Source organism: Thermobia domestica, chromosome 5 (genome assembly GCF_964235325.1).
Source record: "Thermobia domestica chromosome 5, izTheDome1.hap1.1, whole genome shotgun sequence".
NCBI classification, from domain to species: Eukaryota; Metazoa; Arthropoda; class Insecta; order Zygentoma; family Lepismatidae; genus Thermobia; species Thermobia domestica.
In genome coordinates, this window is record NC_137458.1 from 41,282,836 (window position 1) to 41,301,023 (window position 18,188).

Here is an 18,188-nt window from a genome sequence, read left to right on the forward strand (position 1 = left end):
GTCCCTCCGAATACTAAGAGTAACCCCCGGAACATTTTTTTCTGAAACAAACACTGCGAAAGAAGGTCAACTCTCTGGCAATAAAGAATCGCCCACGAAATCTTGATAATTTTAACTTTCACACATTTAAAAAAATATATATTTAAAACGCGATTCAATACATAGTCCTATGAAACAAATCAGCTACGAGCTAAACTTTTAATTTGCGTTGAAATTACTATCAAGAGAGATATATATATGAGGAGACAAGCAGTGTTCTTGAACGAAATTATGAATATAAAATATATTTAGCATGAATATAAAATATAATTATCTTTCCGAATAGGTGCTGGGGGACTTGGAACACTACATTCGTTAAAAGTTTCATATGGTCTTTTCTTAGTTCCTGGATATGAGTCATCACTGTCCTCTTCAGACAAATATCTTTGTGGCTTTCTGCGACATCTTCTTGAATAAATTTCTTCGTCAGAAGAATCACTACTAACGTTTGAAGTCAGTAAAGCTTTGTCAGCCTTTGCTGCAGCTTTTTGAAATGAATCTGAAATGTTAAAAAATACATATATTCTACAGTTACTGATAAGGGAAAGTAGCTGCGAAATTATTCTTGGCATGAAAACCATACACGATAAGAAAGCAACATGGTTATGGATCTACCCTCAGTTGTGATTTCTTTGCTAACTGTAAAACATTAAATATTAGAATATCCCAAATAAAACAAATCTGTTTACGAACTAAATACTCTTGTTTATGTAAAGTTATTCACGACTGAAATTCGAGAGTAAGAAAGCCTGTAACAGAACTAAGAATAGAAGGCCTAAGAATACTAGCATTTTTATTTTATTTATTTATTTTTTAACTTTATTTAACGTACCTTTGACATTTCCTGCTCACGATAAGATAGTGCAAGGCTGGATTTGGAGAGAGTTATCCAGGCCTTGTCTTTAAGGTACTATATTCAGCATTTGCCTGATTTGACTGAGTATAAGATCCCGGAAAAAACTCTAGCATAGTTAACACAAACACAAACACATACACACACACACACACACACAAAGAAAAAATCCTTCTTATTTCTCTGACTGGAGTTGCTACTTTTCCCTGACTTCTTTATTTTCTTCCATATACTATTTACTTTATTTAACGTTATTTCAAAAGCACTTTGGGAATCCTATAAGAAACGTCATGGATTCTAAAAGCTAATTTAGTATATAAGGTCCTAACATAAAAAGTTCATTTTAGGTCATACAAATATATATCAACTCATACCAACTTGTAATGTAGAGGACACCATTTTTTCTTTTTTCTTCAATAAGACTGTATTCCAGCAATGTATTAAAATAGAAGACATTTTTTAAGCATATTTGTCACGAAACAACTGGTGACAGGAAGCTATGAATTTGAACAAGCTTACTTTATGAGTTTTATTTACCAACTAAGCTTCTCGAACTGTAGTCACAAGTATACAAATTACAATGGAATTAAACCTTTAAACTTTTCCTTGTTTTGACGAAAATATCCTCACAAATTTCGACCTGTAACGCTGGAGCGTCGAACAGGTGAGTTCACCGTTAGTAACCGTTATAAACGAATAAAACAGGAACAAACGTAATCCGAAACAACCTCTTGCAATTTCCCTGGCATTTATGTTTATTTCTTGTTTTCCTGATTTTCCAGAATGCGGACATGGTGTCTAGTCAGGATGGCCAGCCACCGGGCTGAAATCTGCGACCTACCAAATACTAAGATAACGCGCTACCAACTGAATCACGGCTGCTCCGTATGATAGATCTTGCTATTCAATGCAGAAAATAGTGAAATAATATTACATTTTGACTCAAAATTGAGGTATAAATACTCAAAAACACAACGAGACAGATAAAAAGAAAATACAAATAGTACTCACTGGATTGTCCATAGATTTTTATGTTCACAACTGTCCAATCAGCAGATGGCTCCTTACAGTCCCTGATAAAATTTTGAATACGCGTAACGGATGATGTCTTAGGCCAAAGGCATTCATTTTCGTTTTTAAGCCATTTACTAGGTATAACTTCTAATGCTCCGTCCTCGTCAGTGAAAGCTGCTACGCAAAACTTTTTTCTTCCTGAGCTCATGTTGATTCTGTCCACAGATATGCTCTTAAAAAAAAAAAAAAACTGAATGAGAAAACACTGCAGCGTATTTCTCTTCCAAACACACAATACATTTTGATGTCACAGAGGTAAGGGAAGCACGGGATATCTTATTCGACAGTTTGCCACACATAAACAAATATCAACTGCGAACTGCATGGGAAGGAATAATAGTCACCTTCTATCGGAACATCCAAATATATCAACCAAATGGATGGGTGATCATTCGAACTATTTGTCTCAATAATATTAGTAACTTTGCCTATTTTCCCTGTAGTGACTTGAACAAAACTGTCCTTATCAACAGAGATACCAATCATGAATCCACTGTAACTCACTGCTCTATATTCTTCACCCACAACCGCTAAACATATGGTCCTCCGCTATACGGTTTTTTCAAAGCTAATTTGCGGTATTCCTGGAAGTGAACTCACGAATAGATCAGGGTTGGCAAAAACCATGGTTTTTATTGAAAAAAAATGTTTTTTTTTTTTTGGTTTAAACCAGTTTTTTTTATTTAAACCAGGTTTTTTGGTTTAAATAATTTGCTCCATATATTCATATCATATATGGACAGAAATAAGTTTGTTTCGCCTTGATGTTATTATGCAACAACCGGGTTATACTGGAAGGGGTCACATAAGCTTAAAGCGGAATAAAAACCGCTTCTCGAGTTACATCCGAGAGAAATTGTCCTCCATTTGAACTCGGAACCAGGATTAATTGGCCACAAATGCAATACGTCTGCCGACGCACTCACGAAGGAATCCTGATAAAAATACGTTGTACTGATCTTTACATGCTTCTTAATATAACTGTCAAGAGTCATTTCAGAAGAACAAAAAGATAAACAGTTGCACAAGTGAAACCATTATACAGAATTACATATGGACAATTTCAAAGTAGTACGGAGTACAGTAATTTAGTTCAAGTTAGTTAACAACGACTTTTATTGGTCGAAATTAAAGAAATACAACGACTTAATTTGCATATCAGTAAGAAAAGTGATTAAAGATACGAATTATTTGAGTCCACTTTGGCTCAGACTCATTTATACATAAATAGATATCAAAGATACTTCTCATTTCACTAAATGCCTCTCGTGAGGTCTGTATGACCCCCCTCCCACACACACACACAAAGTACGGCATTTCGATGTATTTTATCAATAGTAAACATTGAAACGAAACAATATTTAGAATTTTTCTTTGATTGCAATTACATAACAATAACAACAACTACAAAAAAAATCACAAAACAAACATACATAAACTTACTTTAAAAAAGTTGCTTTTGTAGTATAATCTTTTTGAGTAATGAATGGGGAATTTAGGTCTGAATATAATACGAATAATATACGGGAGTGAAACGTAATAACCCACAAATGTGTGTTTATCAAGATTTTACGAACACTTACACTTTTACGAACATTTTTCGTTTTTTGGTTTAAACCAGTTGGTTTTTTTGAAAAAGAAAAAAAACAGCTAGTTTAAACCTTGGTTTAAACCAGCCAACCCTGGAATAGACACAATCATATTATCTTCGTAGCTTTCGCTTAAACATCCGCAGCGTTGTGGACGGAAAATGCACATAGATGAAACAGTAAAAAAAAAAAAAAAAAAAAAAAGTCACGTTTGTTTTTCTTCTCTACTGTTTCATCTATGTGCATTTTCCAATCATAACGTCGAGGATGCTTATTATTTAAGATAATCTGATTGTCTATTCGTGAGTACATTTCCTATTTTCCTTATTTTGGACCATTTTTGTCATTAGGCTCCGTTTTTATCCATGTGATATATCCACTCTACTCCTTATCTTCCCTTCTTAGGCAATGAAGTAAATTTTAATTCAACGACATCGAACGTCTAAAATTGTTATGACCAGACTTGCCCCGCTTTTTATTCGCATAAAAAATATAGCATCTCTAGTATCTAACCCTTATACACTATATTAACTGTGTTTCGACCTTAACAATGTATTTATACGGCCTACTGTTTCTCTCATACAATATCTGGAATATGTTTGCTACCTGTACATGATGTATAAAAGGTTTGCGGTAACCACTGAAGCACCGTAGCTCAATGGTAGAGCGTGGGTAGCATTCAGGAGGTTCTGGGCTTGATCCCAGGGGTTGTTCCCCGTAGATAAGTGGTAACACTTGCTACCTTATAATCCATGATTCCGGGTTAGATTCCTGTGGGGATAAAGGTAATTTGTATCCCACGTAAAACTGTAGGTCCCGTCCTTGGAAGCTCAACAACTCGTTCAAAACGTTAACTTGAATCCACTCACACTCAATTACCATGGTCCACTATTCAAACAGTTTTCTCACTTATTTGCCAAGATCAAATTCAATGACTTTTCCAAGTTTTACACGTCACTACCCAGAACTTCACTGTACTGTTTCCTTAACTTGTTTCATGGTTGGCACATCATCCTGTAAGTTATTTCAGAAGAGATCTAACCAACCTAGCTAGTTTTTAGGCAAATCTAGTTTCTGAGTGACAATCATAGGCTAAGTAACCTACGTGTGAATCTGTATTTTCATGGCCAATTCTAGTTTTCAAATGGCGGTTATAGGCAAACCAACGTAGTGGCAGACATAAACTAACCTAATATGACCTAATCGGCAAGACCTTATTTTGATTATTTATTTACTCATGGGAAGGACAAAAAGGGATCGATCCTTCAGGTAAAACTAGGATTTGGACAGGAAGTGGCCCTGGCCTTTCAAGAGAACGTACTTCGCATTGTGGGAGGGAGGAAAGCCTCAGGCAGGCCTGCGCAGGATTCCAACCCACGTTCGAACTACCCAAGTGCTGCGTGACAGGCGGATGCTCTTCCCCTAGACCAACAGCTGGGTTCAAGATCTTACGTTGCGCAGAACAGCGAAAGTATGCGCTCACCTAAAGTTTATTAAGTACAAGGAGCAAAATAGTAAATTAACTTACTTAAAATTGAGTTACAAGTTATATTTATCAACACTGTGTCCCTTGTACTTAACACAAATCAGTTGTGATGCGTGTGCATCTACCACTGTTTTATACAAAGTAAAATCTTGCTGATCTTAACCTAACCTGAAACTATGCGAAAATGTGCCAATTCGGTAGTGAATAACTCGATAGTACCTCCATTTGTCATAATCTCTCAATTTAAAGTACTTTTTAACGCATTTTTAAGTAGTAAATAAACTTGTTCCAATATTTGGCCGTCTCGGCCTGAGCCTCCTATGCCTGAAGACTATAAATCAAAATTATTCACGACTAAGTATAGTGATATCTACACATGTTTGCACCTGTAACAACAAAACCAGTACCAGATTTGTTGCATCGAGCGCGGACTATAAACTAACCAAAATTTATTTGGAACAGTTTATGTGGATCTCTTAATCTATAGTCGACATCGTTCATGCAAATCAAAGATAAAATATGCATTCTATTAATGGAAGAAAAATAATTTTAATACTCACCTTCAATAATAAATACGAATTGATGGTAAAACCACAACAAACAACAGTCATTCCTGCTTTTCCCTCGCTTCGCACCGCTTGTGGCGCCATACGGTGTTATGGTTTTAAAACTGTGAACAGTTGACAAACAATCTGCGTACTCCGATCGACATCGATTCGACATAGATCGAGGCCGAATCGAAAAATTACTTTTTCAAATAATTGCCACAGAACCATCAAAATGTTAATTTCATGTGTTTCAAATTTATTCATTGTAAAAAGGAAATGTTTCCATGCTTTTTTCTTTTTGGTGGGCAAGCCTATTTATATCCCACGTGGGACCTATATCGGTAAATCAACATCGGCAAGCCCACCAAATTCCCACGTGGGACCCATATCAGTAAATCAACCTCGGCAAGCCCACCAAGTTCCCATGTGGGACCCATATGAGAACTTGGTGGGTTATTGTGGGCCAGTTTAGATCCACGACGCCGACATTGGCCGATGTCGCACAAATATGGGTCCCACGTCGGCGTGCTACTGGGGATGATATCTAGAAATTAAAATTTACCATATTGATATACGTATATACACACCTGAAATTATAGGAATTTGGGAGGTTGAACCCCTTCCTCTTGACAAAGTTCTTTATACGCCACTACAAGTGAGAGAAAATGGCTCCTAGTCCTGCTATCACAAGCCCATTCCACTTCAGTGTTAATCTCCTTGTTTCCCCTTTTAGTTTGTTTCTGCATTTCTAAGCACGAGATTACGTATAAATATTCTTCTATCTAATTATTTGCAGACTGCATTCTTTACGACGACTGCAAAGCTTTGCGAAAACCAATTTAGCACTGCTCAATGCATAGATAGTATCTACATGTTTCTTACAAAATTTGTTTCAGGCAACTTATAAGGGAAGAAAGGAGCTGGGAAATATATTTTACCAGTTTTACAAAGGACATGTGCATAATCGAAATTTTTCTCACCGTCCTTTATATTATTAATAGACAAAAATAAAAGGAGCTAGCAGAGCGTGGTTTCGATCCACGGACCTCTGGGTTATGGGCCCAGCACGCTTCCACTGCGCCACTCTGCTACACTGTATATTTGTTGCCCAAATAATAGCCATAACGTGAGTGCATGCTATATCTGCTCTTGCGTAACACAAAACAAGATATCAAGTTGCAATATAGTAAATGGCTTTTCAAGAATAAGGAATTTTATGCTTATTAAACATTTGCTTCGTTTAGTACTCTGTTCTTTATAATTGAATGTTAGCTTTCTTAGCAAATCAGGGGCGTAAATAAGGGCCCCGCATTGCGGGGGTCCCCAAGCCGTAAGTGGGCCCCAAATCGTGAAGTGGGACGTAGAGAAGAGGGCCCAATCCACACTGTCTGCGGGGAGGCCCCCAAGCCTTTAGTTACGACACTGTGCCAAATGGATGTTCTTTGATAATTGATTTTCCGTGGCGTCGCTAGGTGAACTTACAAAGAGCATAGACAGGGGTAGACTGTCTTCATGAAAAGGGATATTGGGAGGGTGCCAATTTATCGGAGAGGGGACTATTAAGTCATTTGTATATTAAAAACTCAATTTCAAGAACCATAATAATAGTTTAAAGAATAAAGTAGAATGCTCTTCTTATTCTAACACTTTAACCGAAGCATTAGTTTCAGAAACGTTATTAGAAACACAAGATCTCAGAAACCCATAAGTCAATTTCGTATCATATTTATTTTGAAATGAATTTAAGGTATGTTTCGGTTAAGGTGTTAAAAGAAAAATATGTCATTCTCTGTGTTACGCTCGCAAGAGTTCAGTGATCATGCTGAGACTAAATATTTACCTTTTATTTCATTAATGAGTATATTTGCATTTACAGGAGATTTATTCGAGTTTGTGTTGGAGGCAAGCACTCCAGTTGTAACCAAACGCAGAGCTGTCAGCATGTCTGGCGCGAGAGACCTGGATTCCTTTCTGGTAAGAACTCGTGTTTCGGACCCCATACTAAGCTGTAGGTCTACGCCTCATATAGCCTTGCTGACACGGAAGAAACTCAAATCCAAAGTTAATTTATCGAAGTGCCATCAGTCCTTTAATGCATTGTTGTATCTTATCAAACGTTTTCACTGTATTCATTCTTCAACTTTACTGAAGTAACCTGTCACTGGAATCAAGGTATTTATAGATTGATTTGGTCTTTAACAATAATGATCTCGACATTAATTTCTTTAAAGTGAAAATTTAATCTTGGAACCCAGTGTACAATTACGAATCACATTCATTTTAAGTACACCGTGTCCCAGAATTATCTATACAACTTTACGACGTTATATTTAAAGAAGTTAAGGTGATATTTACATGCGGTTTGTTGCATTCAATGCAGAAAGTCTTAAAAGTTTTTTTTTTTCTTTCTTTTACAGGCAGTTTTGTGCATTCAACGCAGAAAGTCTTACAGGTTCTTCTTTTTGTCTTTTACAGGTTAGCAAACAATAAATGATGTGGACACCACAAGAAAAAGCACAGTGTGTTGCCTGGTACATAGAAACGAAGTCGGAGACTCAGGTGCAGCAGAATGTAAGGACCAAGTATGCACGTGATCCTCCAACCAGAGCTACAATTAAAGCTTGGTATAAACAATTCATGGAAACGCGAAGTGTTCTGCACCAGAAGGGAGCTGGAAGACCAAGTACCAGTCAGGAAGATGTGGAAAGACTGAAACAGGCCTTTGTGCGTAGTCCAACAAAATCTGTTCGCAAAGCGACGAGAGAATTGAATATGCCCAGGGCTACGGTTCATGATGTTCTTCATAAACGGCTGAAGCTGCACGCCTACAAGGTACATCTCTTTCAGGCCTTATTGCCAACAGACGAACAAAGACGTACTGACTTTGCTTGTCACATGCTGAACCGCATTGAGCACGATAACCAGTTCCTGCAAAAGATTTGTTTCAGTGACGAGGCAACATTCCATGTGTCTGGGAAGTTGAACAGGCACAATGTTCGCATATGGGGATCCGAGAACCCTCATGTAACACGTGAGATGGAGCGCTGTCATAAACTCATTTATTCATTATTTTGGCAATGTGCAGTTCAAGCAGTTTAATTCTCTTTTTAATTTAAAAGGACTAGCGCATCCTAGCAGACGATGTGTATGTGTGTGTGTTCTCTCACTCCGAAGATGCATGTGGGCGTTGTGACCTTGATCAACACTTTTTCAGCCAATCACAGCTTTGTCTGCTCTTACGTCATTTAACGCGTGAAACCCACGCGAACAGCGAGAGCTGAAGAGATTTAGCGGGAGAAAAACTATTCGGCGCGCGAAAGCAACTAAAAGGACAGCTTCTAACATAACGCTGCACAGAAATAAAGTATAAAAAAAGGTAACTTCTAAGTATCTTCGCCTATTTAGTTATTTACATATAATCCATATAAGTTCAGTATTGTAACCGATATCCCACATCGGATTTGTAAGTATTATTATTAACGTATTATTAAATTATCAAATCAATTGATGAGTATTTTCTGCGATTGTGCATGTCATCTCCCACGCCTCGTGGCTGTCTATTGAGTACATGGTGCAAAATTTACTTTACTTATTATGTGTGTAATTCGTTAATTTCTGAATTTAATTTCGTTAATCTTTAGTGTCTTTAAAAGTTGTAAGTAGAATTTTTGCTTATGTGTAGTTGTCGTTGAAAGGAGCTTTCTTCGGATAACTTGTTTCATCGTCAACGCTCGAGCAAACGTCCTATTTACGACTATCAAATATAATGCTTGCTCTATCTGGATCACCATCCTATGGAGTAAACATTATAGCGCGATAGCCCTAAGGTAAATGTCTGGTGTGGGTTAATGCATAATCGCATTATTGGACCATTCTTTTTCGCTGAAAATTCAATCACAGGTCAGGTCTATCTGGATTTGCTCCAGCTTTATGTGATTCCTCAGTTGGAGGATCTGCAACCAAACATTCTGTTTCAACACGATGGAGCTCCACCACACTGGTCTTTAGAAGTTCGAGAATACCTGGATGAGGTGTTTCCCAATAGGTGGAATGGTCGCGACGGTCCGATATCATGGCCTCCGCGGTCGCCGGATCTGCCACCACTGGACTTCTTCCTGTGGGGGTACCTTAAGGACATCGTCTTCGCTACGAAGGTAGCAAACCTTGAACAGCTAAAGCAGCGTATCCTTGCTGCTTTTCAGACAGTAACTGATGATTTGCTGCAGCGCACATGGGCTGAAATTGATTTTCGTCTGGATGTGCTTCGTATCACACATGATGCCCACATAGAGGTGTACTGAACAGGTAAAAAAAACTTTAAGACTTTCTGTATTGAATGCAAAAAACCGCATGTAAATATCACATTGACTTCTTTTAATATAACGTCGTAAGTTGTATAGATAATTCTCGGACACCCTGTATATCGTGTAAGCAATAATCCTGAATAGTGATGATAGGCTGTAGCCCTGAGGGAAATTTTTGCCTCCGGAGCAAAGATCCTTATAATCGGACAAAATGAATTTACTAATTCCATTCACAGTTTATAATCACGGGCGCAGTTTAAATCAATGTAACGCACAATTAACCATAATCGATTTTTAAAATTGTACGCAGAAATTTTGCGAAAAGGTACGAAAGGACCTCCCTCCCATATTACAATCCACCTGGGGAGAAACCACACCATGCACAATTGCCAATATTATTGTATATCATGATATCCAAATAACCAGGGATGCAAATAACCACTCGCCCGGGTCATGATTCATCGGTGCGGACGAGTATTTATCACACTGAAGGTAAGTAAATTATTTGTATTGTGGGATGTGAGCTAGTAGCTTTTTCTTTCTTCAGCTAGTAATATTTTGTTGCTTATTTGCATCCCTATACAATACTAAGCTGTTCGGTAAAAATCTTGTTGCGGATTTTCGTCTAGCATATCGGAACTTACGTCAAGTTGCACATGCTTTAAAAAAAAAAATCTCCAACGCACTTGCTCATGTAACAGATTTGTTCATCCTCGATTTATTTATTTACCCACACATCATTTACAATATAAGATTGCAACCTACATCATCTTCTGTCCACATTTTTCACTTTAGTTTACTTAACCGTTCAGTGTGAAACCACAGTTTTAACTCTTTCCTCCATGCAGCGTACTGGATTTACAAGGAAACCATCTGTTAGTATGAAGTTTGCAAGGCATCTAGGGACAGGAGTTTAAAATAATTTCCGGGATTTTCATTCGCGCTGAAACTGTATAGCCAATTGACATTCAGAGTGTGTTTTCTTTCTTCATCTTCATAAATTCATTCTTTGGGAAGCAAAGGGTTAACTGGAATCCAAATACCACACTATATACTTGAAGTGTCAGCCTCAGTATGTCGAAAAAAAAAAAAAAAATCATCCGAGGGTAGAAAAGCTAGACGATTTCCTATGTTCAGGGATCATTTTTCACAGAAAGTGAAGTACAGCCATCATCTTTAGTTAACTTCATAGCGTAGCGCAATAGGAAAATTACTACAAATGAAGAATACGAGCAATCGATTGCAAATGAAAATTAAATCTTTCAGTTTGACGTCCCACAATATACCCTTCAGGCTAAGGGAGACCTGTTTTTCCCAGTGTTCCAATAAATGAACAAAAAAGCTGTGTTCACTTTTCCTCAAGTAAATCTGTCTCGACAATGGAAATCCTTGTTCTTTCGATTTTGAAGTTGAAACTAGATATCACTGTAGTAGTAGCATTTGCTAGAAAACAAGGTGTGCGCTTCGGGATATCTTTCTGCTTCGCCATGGGAAGGAAAAGGTGGATACAACTTTTGTATTCTCATTCAGAACTTCTCTTACTTTTAATATGAGGTTGTTGAATCTCAAAATATTTGGTTGAAAGTTCATGCAAATCAAACTTAGGATATTACGTCAAAAGTTTAGATGTTCCAAGAATGGAACACCAGGCTCAAGTGGGGGTACGCATTAACTGTATTCTCTATTGAAAGATCTGGTATTTTGAGCAGGTTTACATTGATGCTTAGAACTTTATGTACAGTTTAAGGTATACAGAATTGACCTAACGTGTATCACCCCCATTTCTATCTGTCCGCTGAATATACTATACTATTGAAAGAGTGAGTTTCATTTCTCGTTTCATTCATATATTTTCACAAGGTTTCTTTGCATATCAATCAGATAAAACGTAGTATTTGTTTACAATATGTGCATGCACCTTTGTAAATATTTTAGAACAGACTCTCATGCAAATAAATGAGAACTGTGTAGGTAAACTGACCTACAACACACAACGTTAGATTAGTGTGCTTTAGAAATAGTTCGATACGAGGAATGGTATTTAGTAACTTTTGTTTTAACAATACGTTACACAGATAGCCTAGTGGTCCAGTTATCGATTCCACTGCTGCACAAGTGATATATAAAGCACAATAGTGATTATTCAGATTTTGAGTTCCTTGTAATATTTTTAGAAATAGTCCGGCAGTTACTTGAATAAAGTGTTTTTTTTTTTATTTATAGAGTTAACTGTAGAGATCTTGGCTTCTTTGGAGGACGACTATTTTACTAAAGCTTATACCTATATTACTCATTGCTCTTCCTGAAAATGGTACTGATAGTGCTGAGGGTAGCGCAGATGGAACTGGGTTGCCAAGGTGCCAGTAGTACGGCCAAACATTGGTGCCCAACAATAAACATATGGAAGGAATAGGTCGAATGAAATAGAACCTTGATCTGTACAGAATATCAGAGAGGTCTAAGAAGTGGTGGTAGCTGCCGACATTTCCTTTCTGCATAGATCCTACTCTCCACAATGTTTGGTAATTATACAGAAAGTTTGAAAGAATGAGTATGTGCATTTTTGAAGGGAAATAATGGGTGTAAACATACCCACGGATATGTGGAAATGTAACTACAGTTGGTAGAAAACCGAAAATATGGAAGGAACCTCTTGGAAAAAAAAAAAAAAAAACACCTAAGTCAATCAAATTTGATCCTGAAGACTTGGGTTACAGCTAGCAGTAAAACACTTTGCAATTTGCAAAATATTACTACGCAAGCAAAATATTACTACGCAAATGAATGGGAAGTGCAAAGCACGTCTTGATTAAGCTTGTTTCAGGATGCACATAGGAGCAGTGGACTGTAGTGAGCAAGGAGATACTTAGTTATTTTATATTAAATTTTGCACCAAACATTTTAAAGTCGCCGTGTTTTCCCTCGTTAGTAGGTTTATATGAAGTTTAGATAGGTGAAAATAATATAAGTTATGCCAGCCACATTTGTATCTCAAGTGATTTTTTTTTTTTTTTTTAAATAATATTTCTATCTCATAATGTTTCAACAACACCCTCACCTTAGCCTGGTGTTCCAATGGAAAATGTATTATTTTCAAGATCAACAACATTACATGTCAAAGAACTATACTGTGGGTGTTTTTTCATCCTAAGGATCAAAATAATTGTGGTTTAAATATCGAAGAACAGAAACTTGGGTAAAAGAGGGTTAAAGTGAATGGAAGAATTGGTGCCATGGGAAAATGGGTTAAAAAAAAAACAAAAAAAAAACACTGGAGTATCCCGAGAAAACCCACGGACACGTCCACTACAAAGTTAATTGGTCGGGGATCGAATCAGGGACCCTACGCACCAGAGGTAAGCACTAGCACTAAGCCACCGTGGATCTCCAGCAAACAATTGCACCAGGAGACTTTTTCCCAAATCCCTAAATACTAATGCTGAGAACTATCACGATTTTATGGTATATGCAATTGTAAAATAATGTAATATACGGACGTTTCAACACAACTATCATTAAAACATTGTGTTGAAACTTCCGTATATTATATTAACTATCATCAGACTTCCACTCCTCCTCTGATGACAGTTATTGTGTTGAAACTTACGTGATTGTTTATATATGGTATATTATCACACAGCCTTGCTCAGTGTGTTTAGTTTGACAAAATGGAAATAAGGCTTGATAGAAAATGAAATGAAATCTTTGAGTTTTACGTCCCACGGTTATGCCGGTTAGGCTAAAGGAGACGGTGGTGAGTGAAATGGTGGAATGAAGAAAGTGGGAGGAAACGGGAGAACCCCGAGAAAACCCACGCACACGGTGTTTGTCCACCACAAAGTTCACTTGGCGGGGGCTGGGATCGAACCCGGGACCCCAAGCACCAGAGGTGAACGCTCTACCACTGAGCCACCGCGGCCCCAAGGCTTGATAGAATAGTTGTAAAATGTTCGACCTTGGTAATTGTTACACTACTAGTTTTGAGAAAGACTCCTCCCCCCCTCAAGAGACAACCCTGGGTAACTAGCAGCTGTATACTACAGGCGAATTTTGATGTGAGAAAATTGAAAATTACTCTTCGTGCCACACAAAATGAGTCAACCAGTGCTTTCAAGAACTGCTATATATCAAATTCACGGTAACAGGAGCGAAGGTCCAAAAAATTAGTGCCTGGTTTTGCGTCCTAGGGTCTTATTTACATACGCTCTAACCACGACTAGTGACACTGAATACGTAGCCGCTGTCAGATTGAAAGATCACCGTGCAAGATGTACACAGAACACTAACTGCCTTATGAAGAGTCGTTCTGGCGTATGATTAACATCATACTAAAGGCCTCATTTCTGCAGGAAATATATGCTAGTCGAACTCTGTAGTACGACACAAATCACGCGTCAGTGTGACCCTGCATAAGGCCCTAAATATTTTGCCTGAGAGCCGGATTACAGAATCATACAATCTTCACGAGAAATTTTCCAACTCATGAGGAAGATCTTTCAAATAGCCCAGACGAAAAAAAGATCCCAATCTACGCCGCCTCCCGCTAATTTTGAATTAAGAACTAAAAGAAGAGTTTTAGCAACTGTTACACCTCACCCAAATTCATTTAATTTACTCCTACTTTCTATTTATGATATGGGTCCGAACTGAAAAAAAAAAAAAAAAAAAAATTGTACATTTTATGGTAATCCAAAGAAGGAATGTGTAAAGCCAAGATTTCCGCAATTTGAGGAAACTATGCCAATAGCACTGAACTTAAAAGATACAGGGGAACAGCACGTCGAACTTCATCTAACAAAATGTTAGCACTGAACTTGCACAAAAGGCAAAACATTTACTGTGCGTTCTTCCTGTAAGCTTTTATCTAGTGTCGTGAAGGATTTAAGATATGCTGACGGCAAAGACACCCCAAAAACAAAATTAGTTAAAATATACGGAAGTAATAAGGCGATTATGTGCTTTAAAAAAGAAAAATCATTACTATGTACACACACACTGAAATTCCTTAATTAATTTACGGATCCTACCAATCAAGTGCTAACACTAACAACAGACATGACATATGACACTCTCCCAATTCAATACGCATTTTGTGTTTAAAATGACTGTTATGTTTACACTTAGTCGATTTGCGTTCGATTCAGTTGAATTGACGTCACTTTCAACTTAATCGACCGTGTAAACGGGACTTCAACTTAATCGCTTGTTGATCGAAGGCGACTAATCGACTGGCAACTGAATTAAAAGAGTTCTATTTTCTGTGGTTGAAATAATTGAACACATCCATCAATCTGATTCGGCCTAGTTGCTTCGATTTAGTGGCAAATGCAGCGAGTCGATTTAGTCGTGCGACTAAATCGGCTAAGTGTAAACGCCCCATTAGTTTCACCAACGTCTTAATCGACACGTTATAATCAAACAGGTGACACTTCAAATTCCTAAAGGGTGCTAATTAGCTTGCCTTCTTTTCACCTCCAACTTTCATCAGTTAGCACAACTGAAGGGTATTTCAATTAAGACGTCGCAAGCTTAGATGAACTGGGCAAGAATGTTATATTTACTACATTAAGAAATATTTCTGAAAAAGAAAGAAAAAAAAAAAAACCTAGACAACATATCCTTGTGTTTTAACGCGTTGGTGAAACTGACGGTAGAAACTACTACAACAATTACATTAAACTCAGAATAGGGTATTATTATCAATCAGCACGACAGAAATGCATTCAATCCCCACACCCATACGAAAGAGGCCGCTAACAAGTGGAAGCCCAGCACAGATATCGTGTTTAAATATTCTTGCTCTGATTACAACTTTACTATTTGTGCTTTAATAAATGAGCACATACATGGTGGATCATTTATCTTCATACGCCCTTGTTACTTAGTAACAGATTCAAAATTCAAATTTCGGACCATGCCAATATTGATAGGGGGCTAACAGCGTGTGTTTCAGCCCAATATATTTTTAATGACACTATGTCTGTTTGTTGTGCATTTCGAATCTACATGTAAAACAAATTTATACACATTTGTGACGCGGTGTTTCAAACTAACGACGCTACAGTATAATTGAAAAACAATTTTTGGTGTTCAACAGCAATAATGCGAGCGAGACGGACGTTGTAATGCACAAAGTACCTTAAGGGAATACTACGATCCTCACTATGATGTATTTCGAACAAACAGAAAGTTACGAAAGTGTGATTTGACTTTAACTACCTTATTAAGTACATCAAATTATGTAAACAGTTTCCGAAATACAGAGAGATCATGAGAGCAAGCTGATATATCAAACTATTCAGGATATGAAAAAATGGTAAAATTTTATATATATTGTTTAAATAATGTATTTGAGAGACCTTGTTTAAAACTATTTTTATTTTGCTTTTGTAATACTGTAATTGTTTCTTTGGTAGGTGTAATTACGAGTATCCAGAATTACGTATCTTTAAGCAATGTTACAAACTTTACCAGTGTTTATCATGTCTCCAAACCGCTTTGATGTATCTCATCTATCTCACTTGCTTATTATTGCTGTACAGGCCACCAATATGTCACAAGGTCTTCCCTGTCGATATTTGAATGGTACAAAACTCGCATTCTTCTGCCAGGTAGTTTAAAAGTTAGGTAAATGATCCATATACTAATCCTGTTAAGTGAAGTTAATAAGAATGCAAATACGGAAAAGTTCTGCTCCGAGAAGTCTGAAAATATGCTGAGTAAAGAAATCAATGGAGCAAGAGGTACTGCCAAATATTGCTTCGTATCTGGGGAACTTTTTTTTTTGAGAATTTGTGTTCTTCCTCACGCCCATACGTAATCCAAATACTTCTTGAAGCAAATACATTAGAACGGGTTCTTCAAACTCGCTCGTTTTCACATATACACCAATAAGTGTCTAAAATAAATTATATATATAAAAGTGGCATACCACCGTTACTACCTGACCAGGATATTAGTGCGGTTTTTGAGGGAGGACGCTGCTGTTGAGTTTACATGTTGGTAAGCGCGGTGGGACATGGGAGCGGAGAGCGTCACTCTGCAGTGTGTCCAACGATTTCTAAAAGTTGCAATTCACATGTTAAAGTAGCCTAATCTGTTTGCGCTTAATAAAGAACGCCATAAATTCTAATGTTACTGAATGCAGTAGTATTGTGCATAATGGCATATGCATGGAAATTACCAATTTAAGAACCACGTAACACGCGAGTTTCTAGCTTGCATTAAGCAGTGTATATTAAAAAAAGGTTCGTTATAAAACAGGAGCAACCCATAAAGCACAGCAATGACGATGTCAATTACTAAAAGATTACATTAGGGTTGATAGACTTGCGCAATACCTTTTAACTAAGTTTAAATCAAGGTTAAGGCTCACGATGCTTGTTTGTGTTTTAAGTATATGTTTATCGGTTGACAAGTTTTTTTTCTCTCTCTTCGAGTTTGTCAAGGAAGAATTCCCATAGGTTTCCACTCGAGAACTGTGGAAGTCGTCTCCGTTGGTCTATTGGCTAGCGCATGTGCCTTCGCTGTACGTGGTTCTGGGTTGAAATCCCAAAAATTAATCTTACAATCCTTCATTTTCATTAATCATCTGTCTCCTCTAGCATAAAAAGCATATTCATGGGACGTTAAACTAAAGGATTTTTTTTTTTTTTTTTTTTTTTTGATGAAGCTAAACCCTTTTTGGGGGAAAGGAAGCGAAAAACAACTTCTACTTTTTTTTTTTTATTTAAGTGCTATGGGATTAAATAGATTGCCTTTTGGGATTGACTCGTAAAATCTGATCACAGTGCATCCCAGCCTTTTGGTAAATATGGAATAAAAGAATTGATAAAACATCAGCGCATGGGTAATGTAAGCGTAAGTATCATTGCTTCAACACAATAAATTCACAACTTATGAGTACAGAAATTCCTCTGGAACCCCCCTCTGAATTTCTTTCAGACTAGGTCTCAGGGGACAAAGACTTAATTCTTTAACTGTTTTCACAAACTTGGGAGCCTAATGTTATCTGTTTGTAATACATAATCATTTGTCGACTAACTTCAGAGGACAGTTCAGTCCGTAAGCACAAGTTGCACATAGTTCAAACATATATGTACGGTCTTGTTTAAAATTCCTACCCTCTTCATGTGTCTGAAAAGCCCTACATTGTTTTCCACATGTGGAATTTCAAGACAAAGGCAAGTCTCTAACCAGCTGTATTTTTATTTCAAGTCCAAGTATTAAAATGTGCTGTATACGGTTGCAAGAGGTTTCTGTTAATACTGAACTTAGGTATACTCATGTCCAAAA

At 37.2% G+C, this 18,188-nt stretch overlaps 1 protein-coding gene and 1 non-coding gene across 2 annotated transcripts; both read right to left on the minus strand.

The window, feature by feature from the left end:
• Positions 1 to 252: 252 nt before the first annotated feature.
• Positions 253 to 6,015, minus strand: LOC145685890 (uncharacterized). Its single transcript, XM_081758629.1, has 3 exons — positions 5,602 to 6,015; positions 1,904 to 2,138; positions 253 to 538 (listed from the first exon to the last, which is right to left on the minus strand). The coding sequence occupies exons 1-3, from the start codon at positions 5,689 to 5,691 to the stop codon at positions 288 to 290; spliced, it is 576 nt and encodes a 191-aa protein (XP_081614755.1). The 5' UTR covers positions 5,692 to 6,015; the 3' UTR covers positions 253 to 287.
• A 592-nt stretch (positions 6,016 to 6,607) lies between these two features.
• Positions 6,608 to 6,679, minus strand: TRNAM-CAU (transfer RNA methionine (anticodon CAU)). Its single transcript has one exon. It is a non-coding gene; the product is annotated as a tRNA-Met (tRNA).
• Between the last annotated feature and the right edge of the window lie 11,509 nt (positions 6,680 to 18,188).

Bases quoted from the DNA above. Each gene is read 5' to 3' on its own strand.
- LOC145685890 (XM_081758629.1), bottom strand. From the start codon at position 5,691: ATGGCGCCACAAGCGGTGCGAAGCGAGGGAAAAGCAGGAATGACTGTT. The intron at 2,139-5,601 runs GTGAGTATTAAA...TTTTTTTTTAAG, and splicing joins ATTCGTATTTATTATTGAAG to AGCATATCTGTGGACAGAAT. The intron at 539-1,903 runs GTGAGTACTATT...TTAACATTTCAG, and splicing joins AAAAATCTATGGACAATCCA to ATTCATTTCAAAAAGCTGCA.